At 46.0% G+C, this 12,032-nt stretch overlaps 1 protein-coding gene across 1 annotated transcript in view; it reads right to left on the reverse strand.

Moving 5' to 3' along the window:
• Positions 1-10,992, reverse strand: part of apaf1 (apoptotic peptidase activating factor 1) — a 51,252-nt gene extending 40,260 nt beyond the window's left edge. The window contains exons 1-7 of the mRNA XM_061252869.1: positions 10,895-10,992; positions 9,634-9,844; positions 9,102-9,291; positions 4,303-4,503; positions 2,020-2,209; positions 1,663-1,775; positions 235-363 (exon numbers count right to left, since the gene is read on the reverse strand). Of these exons, the coding sequence (XP_061108853.1) occupies positions 235-363; positions 1,663-1,775; positions 2,020-2,209; positions 4,303-4,503; positions 9,102-9,291; positions 9,634-9,771 (961 nt within the window). The 5' untranslated portion in view covers positions 9,772-9,844; positions 10,895-10,992. The remainder of the gene's footprint in view (positions 1-234; positions 364-1,662; positions 1,776-2,019; positions 2,210-4,302; positions 4,504-9,101; positions 9,292-9,633; positions 9,845-10,894) is intronic.
• Between the last annotated feature and the right edge of the window lie 1,040 nt (positions 10,993-12,032).

Below are 12,032 nucleotides of genomic sequence, written 5' to 3' on the forward strand. Positions count from 1 at the left end.
TACGGTCACAGATCTTGTTAAATAACACTGCCACTGAACCATGAAGAACACTAGAGGCACTACAGCTCCTCCAAGAGAATGCTAGTCTCATAGTATATCATGAATGATTTTCCAAGTCACCATTCTTTAGGATGTTTTTCCCGCAGAACTGGTGGTGGGAAGGCCAGAGTCTGGCATGATAACGGTGAGGTATGACATAGGGCTACGGTGAGGGTGCAGGATGTGATGTCGTACCTTTGCATTCCTGGACGATGCTGCGGGCCTGCTCTGGCAGGCGCTGCTTCTGGTTCACAAACAGCGCCAGGATGTCCAGAGCCTTCTCCTCCTCCAGCTCGCTCTCCACCAACACCTCAAACTTCTGACCTGTGGGATAAATCATTGACTTTGTATTTTGACCGTATTGTTTCCATTGACTTACATTGAAACACCTATACTGGAGCCAACTGTGGTGGCGCTGGTGAGCAACGTCTCGCAACAAGAGCAGGAAGTGAGCTTAGAATCTGAAGCCTGGTTTTGGTTGGGTGTTTCTTGCACCCTGCTTACACACCTCCTAACTGCTTTATGATGTCAGCATTTTATATTTACATTTCACCATTTAGCAGTCATTCTAATTCAAAGTGACTTACATAAGTGTACAAATATGTTCAGACAATGAAGAGCTAATGGCAAGTCTTTAGGCTCACAAGCAATAGCAGCCATTTTAAACCAGTAAATTTGTAAATCTACAACATGAAAAGTAGGTTCAGTAGAGACTGAGGATGTTGTGGTTTAAGCAGAAAATGGACTTGAGGATAAAGTGTTATAGACTGTTTCAAACAGTTTTTAATGAATACCGGAAATTAGGTCAGAGGCAGTGCTATCGGTAAAGATATCCAAATCAACACTTGGGCGCAGGTGGGGCAAGAAAAGCCATGATAACAGTTGAGCTTTGGGTGACACACAGTGCAAATATGAAGCCTTCTCACTTGATGGTACATTCATGATATTAATCATCAAAACTCCATCACATACAGTGGATGTCTGCACAGGCAAACATAACAAGTCATACAAATCACACAGTCACACACAATAAAACTACAGTCATACACACTGAACGACCAAGGACTCTAAAGGTCTTGAGCTCATTTTAAACTGCCAGTGCAGAAAAGCTGAAAGAGACGAGCGAAAGAGTAGAGAAGGGATGAAAGAGAGGATGTGGAGTGAAAGAGAGGAGGAGTGAAAGAGAAGAGAGAGGATGAGGAGTGAAAGAGAGGATGAGGAGTGAAAGGGAGGAGGAGTGGAAGAGAGGAGGAGAAATGAAAGAGAGGAGGAATGAAAGGAAGGAGGAGGAATGAAAGGGAGGAGGAATGAAAGAGGAGGAGGAATGAAAGAGGAGGAAGAGTGAAAGGGAGGAGGAGTGGAAGAGAGGAAGAGTGAAAGGGAGGAGGAGTGGAAGAGAGGAAGAGGAATGAAAGGGAGGAGGAGTGAAAGGGAGGAGTGGAAGAGAGGAGGAGGAATGAAAGAGAGGAGGAGGAATGAAAGAGGAGGAAGAGTGAAAGGGAGGAGGAGTGGAAGAGAGGAGGAGGAATGAAAGGGAGGAGGAGGAATGAAAGCGGAGGAGGAATGAAAGGGAGGAGGAGTGGAAGAGAGGAGGAGGAGTGAAAGTGAGGAGGAGGAGCTCACCGCTGACTGAGTCGGCCAGGCTGCGGTCGCGCGTGGTCAGGAGGATGCGGCACTGGATGTCAAAGGCCCTGAGCACCGCACTGTCCCACACATCGTCCAGAATCAGGAGAGACCTGCGAGGAACAGAGAGAGAATGTTCCTTACGAAATAAACCATGGTCTCCACTCCAAATGACGAACACTAAATCCTCCTGTAGCGTGCTACAATGCACTTATTGCTTTCAGCATGAAAAATAACTGCCAATCATGTCATATCATAACAATATCAATCCAATCCGGTTGTGTTCTTAAATTGCTCTATCATACAGTATGCTGAAAGAAGCAGTCGACGTGCTCCTCGTAGCTAACGAGCGCGCACCTCGGGTAGCGTCGGATCATGAGGAAGCGGAGGCGCTCCTTGGCCTCCTCCACAGAGCCGGGAGGCCTCCGGCTCTCCTGGCAGTCCTGGACCTGCTCCAGCCGGAAGCACAGGCTCTGGACCTTCACCAGGAGCCCCACCTTGTCCACCTGGCCCACGGACAGCCAGTGCACCCCGCCGGGGAAGCAGTCTGAGAGAGAGCGGAGAAGGTCAAACAGACTCACGATTCTGCCCTGTACCAGAAAATCAGTACGGATAATGTCTGAATGGCTTTTAGATGAAAGTGGCCTAATTAATGTCCTGACTGTGGCTGGACCTGAAAGGAGCGGTTCATGCGTGGAAACCTACCAATTTGTCTGGAATTAAAGCAGTTCTGCACGGAAGAGCGGGCTAAAAATTCTCCACAGTAATGTCAAAGACTGATATCAAATTATAGGAAGCCTTAGGTTACAGTTATCCCTGCTAAAAATTGTGCAACCAGTTCAGTTCATTGGGGCAATTACTTTGGTTGATATGGGTGTTTGATAACTTTTTTCATTAAAAAAATGAAATAATAATTAAACTAATTTTGTGTTTACTCGGGTTCCTTTTGTCCAATATAAAATGTTGTCTAAAGATCTGAAACCATTCAGTGTGACAAAGCTTTCCAACAGATACAGTGGGCTCAAGAATTATTGCTACCCCTCACCAGCAATGCACAAACAAGGCTTCAAAAAAAAAAAGAATATAATTATAGAGAAAGGTAATACACCAACATGTGCCAAATACTGTACTTTATTAATGTTTCAATGGAAACAACCAAAATCATAACAATAATTTAATAAAAAAATAAATTTCAACAAACTCATGGTTTCATAATTATTGGCACCCTTCACCTAGTACTTAGTGTAACCACCTCTGGCAAGGATAACAGCATCGAGTCTCTTCCTGTCATTTTTGACAAGATTAAGGAACACATTTGGAGGGATTTTGGACCATTCCTCTTTGCATATCCTTTCAAGATCCTTCACGTTCTTGGGTTTGTGCTTATCAACTGACCTCTTCAACTCAGCCCACAGGTTTTCGATTGGATTGAGGTCTGGTGACTGAGATGGCCATTGCAGAACTTTGATTTTGTTGTCACGGAACCATTTCTGTGTGGATCTTGAGGTGTGTTTTGGGTCATTGTCTTGTTGGAAAGTCCACCTACGACCAAGTCCCAGACTTCTGGCAGAGGGAACCAGATTTTCAGCCAAAATTGCCTGATACTTGCTGGAATTCATTATGCCATCAATCCTAACCAGTGCCCCTGAACCTCTGCAATTAAAACAGCCCCAAAACATGACTGACCCACCACCATACTTCACTGTGGGTATGAGGTGTTTCTCCTTGTATGCATCTCTGTTCCTACGCCAAAGATACCGATGCTGTATCTGACCAAAACCTTGTTCCAGTCATAATGTAAATGATGTTTGGCAAACTCCAAGCGCTTTCTTCTGTGTCTTGTGGTCAGAAAAGGCTTTCTTCTGGCAACCCTTCCAATGAGGCTGTGGTTATGGAGGTGGCGTCTGATGGTGCTTTTTGAAACCTGGTGACCCCAAGATGCCACCAAGGCCTGCAATTCTTTCACTGTGATCCTTGGGGATTTTGTTGCTTCTCTCACCATTCTCCTCAGTATCCTGGGGGGCAAGATGCAGTTGCGTCCTCTACCCATGAGATTTTCAACAGTTCCATATCTTTTGAACTTTTTTATAATTGCTCTGACAGTGCTCAGTGGTATATTCAATCGTTTGTGAATTTTCTTGTAGCCATTATCACGTTTATGAAGGTCTACGACCATCTGCCTCTTTTGAACTGCCAATTCTTTTGTTTTCTTCATGGTGTTGGATGACAAAGGGATATTGCATGTGGGTTACCTCATTTTTATACCCTAGTGAAACAGGAAGTGATGTAATCACTCAATACAGTTCCTTAACACATAGATAAACTTAAGTGGAACTTAATACCTGGTTTAATTTTGGTAGGTATTATTTACAATAATCTTTAAGGGTGCCAATAATTGTGAAACATTGATTTGGAGGAAATAGATTTTTAATTAAATCAGTAAATGATTTTTGTTGGTTCCATTGAAACATTAATATAGCACAGTATTTATCACATGTTGGTATTTCGAGTTTGTCTATAAATATATTGTTTAGAATTTTTTTGAGTATTGTTTGTTCATTTTCTGTCAGGGGTGCCAATAATTTTTGAGCCCACTGTATGAGGAGTAAAGCGTTAATGGCAGACAGATTGCTGGCCTACCTTTGATGAGAGCCTCGTGCCTCACCGCCTCGGCTGCCAGGACGGACTTCCCGGACCCGGCCATGCCGTGCACTGTGACCCAGCCCCCCGCAGCGTCCTTCAGCTTGTACAGCTTCTCCCTGATCCGGTTCAGCTGAGTGGGCCGACTCACAAACACCACGGGCCGCTGGGGCACCCCGCCCTCCCTCAGCACCGCGTGCACTGGGACAGAGACACAACACACACTGAGAACACTGCACTGGGACAGAGACACAACACACACTGACAACACTGCACTGAGACAGAGACACAACACACACTGAGAACACTTCACTGGGACAGAGACACAACACACACTGAGAACACTTCACTGGGACAGAGACACAACACACACTGAGAACACTGCACTGGGACAGAGACACAACACACACTGACAACACTGCACTGGGACAGAGACACAACACACACTGAGAACACTTCACTGGGACAGAGACACAACACACACTGAGAACACTTCACTGGGACAGAGACACAACACACACTGAGAACACTGCACTGGGACAGAGACACAACACACACTGAGAACACTTCACTGGGACAGAGACACAACACACACTGAGAAAACTTCACTGGGACAGAGACACAACACACACTGAGAACACTGCACTGGGACAGAGACACAACACACACTGAGAACACTGCACTGGGACAGAGACACACACACACTGAGAACACTTCACTGGGACAGAGACACAACACACACTGAGAACACTGCACTGGGACAGAGACACACACACACTGAGAACACTTCACTGGGACACAGACACAACACACACTGAGAACACTTCACTGGGGCAGAGACACAACACACACTGAGAACACTGCACTGGGACAGAGACACAACACACACTGAGAACACTGCACTGGGACAGAGACACAACACACACTGAGAACACTTCACTGGGACAGAGACACAACACACACTGAGAACACTGCACTGGGACAGAGACACAACACACACTGAGAACACTGCACTGGGACAGAGACACAACACACACTGAGAACACTTCACTGGGACAGAGACACAACACACACTGAGAACACTTCACTGGGACAGAGACACAACACACACTGAGAACACTGCACTGGGACAGAGACACAACACACACGGAGAACACTTCACTGGGACAGAGACACAACACACACTGAGAACACTTCACTGGGACAGAGACACAACACACACTGAGAACACTGCACTGGGACAGAGACACAACACACACTGAGAACACTGCACTGGGACAGAGACACAACACACACTGAGAACACTTCACTGGGACAGAGACACAACACACACTGAGAACACTGCACTGGGACAGAGACACACACACTGAGAACACTTCACTGGGACAGAGACACAACACACACTGAGAACACTGCACTGAGACAGAGACACAACACACACTGAGAACACTGCACTGGGACAGAGACACACACACACTGAGAACACTTCACTGGGACAGAGACACAACACACACTGAGAACACTGCACTGGGACAGAGACACACACACACTGAGAACACTTCACTGGGACACAGACACAACACACACTGAGAACATTGCACTGAGACAGAGACACACACACACTGAGAACACTTCACTGGGACAGAGACACAACACACACTGAGAACACTTCACTGGGGCAGAGACACAACACACACTGAGAACACTGCACTGGGACAGAGACACAACACACACTGAGAACACTGCACTGGAACAGACACACAACACACACTGAGAACACTGCACTGGGACAGAGACACAACACACACTGACAACACTGCACTGGGACAGAGACACAACACACACTGAGAACACTTCACTGGGACAGAGACACAACACACACTGACAACACTGCACTGGGACAGAGACACAACACACACTGAGAACACTTCACTGGGACAGAGACACAACACACACTGAGAACACTGCACTGGGACAGAGACACAACACACACTGAGAACACTGCACTGGGACAGAGACACAACACACACTGAGAACACTTCACTGGGACAGAGACACAACACACACTGAGAACACTGCACTGGGACAGAGACACACACACTGAGAACACTTCACTGGGACAGAGACACAACACACACTGAGAACACTGCACTGAGACAGAGACACAACACACACTGAGAACACTGCACTGGGACAGAGACACACACACACACTGACAACACTTCACTGGGACAGAGACACAACACACACTGAGAACACTGCACTGGGACAGAGACACACACACACTGAGAACACTTCACTGGGACACAGACACAACACACACTGAGAACATTGCACTGAGACAGAGACACACACACACTGAGAACACTTCACTGGGACAGAGACACAACACACACTGAGAACACTTCACTGGGGCAGAGACACAACACACACTGAGAACACTGCACTGGGACAGAGACACAACACACACTGAGAACACTGCACTGGAACAGACACACAACACACACTGAGAACACTGCACTGGGACAGAGACACAATACACACTGAGAACACTGCACTGGGACAGACACAACACACACTGATAATACTGCACTGGGACAGAGACACACACACACTGAGAACACTTCACTGGGACAGAGACACAACACACACTGAGAACACTTCACTGGGGCAGAGACACAACACACACTGAGAACACTGCACTGGGACAGAGACACAACACACACTGAGAACACTGCACTGGGACAGAGACACAACACACACTGAGAACACTTCACTGGGACAGAGACACAACACACACTGAGAACACTTCACTGGGACAGAGACACAACACACACTGAGAACACTGCACTGGGACAGAGACACAACACACACTGAGAACACTGCACTGGGACAGAGACACAACACACACTGAGAACACTTCACTGGGACAGAGACACAACACACACTGAGAACACTTCACTGGGACAGAGACACAACACACACTGAGAACACTGCACTGGGACAGAGACACAACACACACTGAGAACACTTCACTGGGACAGAGACACAACACACACTGAGAACACTTCACTGGGACAGAGACACAACACACACTGAGAACACTGCACTGGGACAGAGACACAACACACACTGAGAACACTGCACTGGGACAGAGACACAACACACACTGAGAACACTTCACTGGGACAGAGACACAACACACACTGAGAACACTGCACTGGGACAGAGACACACACACTGAGAACACTTCACTGGGACAGAGACACAACACACACTGAGAACACTGCACTGAGACAGAGACACAACACACACTGAGAACACTGCACTGGGACAGAGACACACACACACACTGAGAACACTTCACTGGGACAGAGACACAACACACACTGAGAACACTGCACTGGGACAGAGACACACACACACTGAGAACACTTCACTGGGACACAGACACAACACACACTGAGAACATTGCACTGAGACAGAGACACACACACACTGAGAACACTTCACTGGGACAGAGACACAACACACACTGAGAACACTTCACTGGGGCAGAGACACAACACACACTGAGAACACTGCACTGGGACAGAGACACAACACACACTGAGAACACTGCACTGGAACAGACACACAACACACACTGAGAACACTGCACTGGGACAGAGACACAATACACACTGAGAACACTGCACTGGGACAGACACAACACACACTGATAATACTGCACTGGGACAGAGACACAACACACACTGAGACAGAGGCACAACACACACTGAGAACACTGCACTGGGACAGAGACACAACATACACTGAGAACACTGGGACACACACAAAACACACTCAGCAGAGTAAAAAAAAACCAAAAACACACTGAACACTGGGATACAGACACTGACATCACAGAGCACAGTGGACTGGGGCAAACAGAGAGATAACAGAGCACAGTGCAGTCTGGGAAATGTAGTCACACAGACAGCTTCAACATCCATTGTGCCACACTAACTGCGCGACACTGCCTTCGGCAGGATGTACCACGCTCTTAAAAAGGAGCCACATTTATCTGGGTTGGCAATATAAATGCAAGGGCCGACCCCCGCCATTGTGTTTGCTTCAACACTGACCCACATACAGTCTATGAAAAGAACAAAGCAAAAAAACAGAGCGAATTCCCAGAGACAGCATGTAGAGGAGCATTTAAAACTCCATTTAAAGAGACACCATTTAAAACTCAACCAGCCACAGTACCATGCAACTTTTGACCTCTGCATAACACAGCGCTACTGAACTCCACGTCCTGTGGGCCGCACTGTCTGCAGGTATTTGCTCCAACCGTGCCCTACACCACCTTATTTCACCAACTAGCTTATTATCTGAACCAAGCAGGCAAAATAATTAGTGAAATCAGGTGGTGTAGGGCACGGTTGAAGCAAATACCTGCAGACATCACGGCCCACAGGACGTGGAGTTGAGTAGTGCTGAGGCAGTAAGAGCAGTCGTCTGCCAGTCAGAGGGTTGCCGGTTTTGATCCCCCGCCCGGGCTGCGTCGAAGTGTCCCTGAGCAAGACACCTAACCCCCAAATGCTCCTGACGAGCTGGTCGGCGCCTTGCATGGCAGCCAATTGCCGTCGGTGTGTGAGTATGTGTATGAATGGGTGAATGAGAAGCATCAATTGTACAGCACTTTGGATAAAGGCGCAATATAAATTCCAACCATTTACCATTTACCATTTACCAACCATTTACCATTTAGTGCTGGTGTAACACAACAATGCACAAAATATGCCACTGCCTACCATAGGGAGTGCCTCCATCAGCAAAGCTCTTCTCTCCCTCGGGGGAGGTGAGAGGCAGGCTCCCCTGAAGCGAGGATGCTAGGTCCCCATAGCTCTCCCGAATCAAGGCATTGTAGAAGGAAATGTAGGCCCGGTTGCACTTGCTCAGAATCAGCTCCAGAAGGGCTGCCGCTTGCTCTCTTCTGGTGGGCTGAGGGAAAGGGGACAAAGCGGAGGTTGATATATATATATACAGCAGGAGCATGTACTTGAGAAGTGCCCAATTTAACTGCCTAGTTTGATACTATCTCGTAAACTAGTCTACCAATCCTAGTAATGGAAATTTGGAAATTGTACATGTTCACTTAGACTGGACTTATTTAAATGGCCATTTGGACATGTGTAAGGCCTTAGACATGGTCAACGTGTTCATCTTACACAAGCTCATGAGGTCAGTTTATTAAATATTGAGCACATCGATTTTAGGCAATCAATACTAATCATTGCTAGAGCTTCAGACACAATACCCTCCCCTCAGACAACCAACACACACCCTGCTCCTGATCTTCTGCTCCTCATCGACGGTCAGCACGCCATCGCTGACCATGTGATCCATGAGGTAGGAGGCCTTGATGTCTTGCTCCAGGATGGGCCGCAGGGTCAGAAGGCAGCTCCGTGCCTGTTCCTCCATGGCAGGCCGTGCAGGGGGCGGCACGCATGCAGCTCACTCCCGAGGGAACCGCCAGGTGAGGGGTAGCACAGCGCTGAGACACAGCAGAGGAAGCACGATATTTCAAAAGGGATTCTATGTAAGCTACACACCGACATGGTAACATTTCTTCTATGGGCTAGTTATTAAATAAGCCGTGTGTCCATGCAACCCCACCCGCAGTTCTGGGGTTAGGGAAATGCCCAGAAAGTGCAGCCATTAAATGATATTTGAAATTAAGTTAATACAGATAGCTTTTTATGCATAATTATGCCCGAGATAGTAGGTTAGCAGATATCTGATTTATTATACCCTATCACGTGATATAATTAAGCGAAACTATGACTGATTTCAGATTTCACAAAGAGGGAACCTGACAGTTGCACAATATCCGTGTCTCCCCACGTTTCAAAATGCGCACCACACCTGCCCTACATGTACGTACATGACACAGAGAAGCTAAAACGAAAGAGAACCACATACGTTTAAAAAAAGTATTTCAAATCGAACGTGGTTAAGTTCCAATGGAAACCCTATATCAAACTAGTAAGTTAGTATACAGAACCAGGAAATTGTTTCCATTTAACAAAGTATTAAAAGAAAGAATGCTGTTAGCTACCCAGTTTTCCATTGTTTGTTATGGCTGGTGAGTTTAGTTTACCAACATTTCAGGCTAGCATATAGCAAGGTAAAACAGTGATGCAAGCTACTTTTTTGTTCGGCAAAGCAGTGATGAGAAATAGATAACGCTACTTGGATAAACTACACTTAGGTAAAACATCTACTAAAACAACCCAATTGATTGGCATGGTGAATGTACATTTCCCCATTCTGCACTAACGGTAACGACTTGTTAACGTTCGTTGACAACACAATGAATGACAGTTCATTTTAGTTTCTAAAACGAAGCCAAGGCTACTGACTATAAACTAGACAGAATGTATGATCTACCATTAGCTAACTAGGTGTTTCATTCAAACAGGATAGACAAGGTGTAAGTTATAGCAACCTGCAGCAAATTCATTGACAACTACGGCTCTGGCTATGTAGCTGGACTTATCATAAAAAGAAAGCTTCCCAAATTGCCCCAAAAGGAATAACTTACGAATATCGTGTTGTAAAAATTATTTGGCGACACTAGCCGTGAGGTTTGACGAAAACTGTATCTCCGGTATTTCAAACGTGCGCTTCCTTATTACCAACAAAACAATTTCATTTCCTGGTTATTGTGCAGCCAATTGCGTTATATGTTACAGTCACGTGGAATGCATTACTGTCTCGCGCCGCGCTGTAGCCAGGCAGACTTTTGCTGCGCCAGAATGACATAATCCTCATTGTTGATATTGCATCAGTGGGTCATTTGGTTGTTATGGGCAAGGTAATTAATGACAGTTATGAACAACGAGAATCTGAAGTTGAAAGCTATGTAAAATGTTTCTTATGGCTGTTTGCCAAAGCAGTATCACAACCTAATTTAGAATATTCGAATATTCATTGTAATAATACAAGCATACGATTAGGCTGACATAACAGCTACATAATTAGCTGCACAACATTACATATTTCCTTGTTTGGTATTCCTGATTCAGATATCCAGCAATCATCAAATCTGGACCTCAAATCCAAATCTGGCCCTGGTATTCTTTTCTCTCAGGTTATGAGCAGTTTGTGCTGCTTACTTGGCGGATTGACCAGACTGTCTTCACACCCGACTCCCAGCTAAAGGGAGGGTGAAAAACCAGCAACTCTCTCTTTGATGATACTTGTTCTAAATATTTATGTAAATTCTAACATCATGTAAACTCATGGCAGATTTGTGCCTTGGAATCACACTTGGGAAATGTGCAAAGGAGTAGTTCAATAACAACACTTGTGGTAGCCCTGCTAGATCAATCCCTTGACCACCGCAAATGATAGACTGTCGTATTTCCATGAAATGAAATAGACGTCAGTTTCAAACGTATCCCTTTTTATTTTGATTGCATGCAACAATTGTATTTTGCTGCCATCTACCGGAAACAAAAGTGACTGCAACACCAGTAAAATACCTACCCACATTTTTTAGATTTTTTTTAGAAATAGGAATGTACGATCACGGCAATCCTACGAGCATGGTGAAGGAACAACTAGAATATAACCTGGCAACTGCTTTCGGATTGTATAGATCGTGCTCAAGATCCCGAAAGTAGGAAATCACGTTTTGGTGCCCATCTCCCTTGCCTTTACGTGCAGATGGCTGTCTG

This window comes from Conger conger, chromosome 8 (genome assembly GCF_963514075.1).
Source record: "Conger conger chromosome 8, fConCon1.1, whole genome shotgun sequence".
NCBI classification, from domain to species: Eukaryota; Metazoa; Chordata; class Actinopteri; order Anguilliformes; family Congridae; genus Conger; species Conger conger.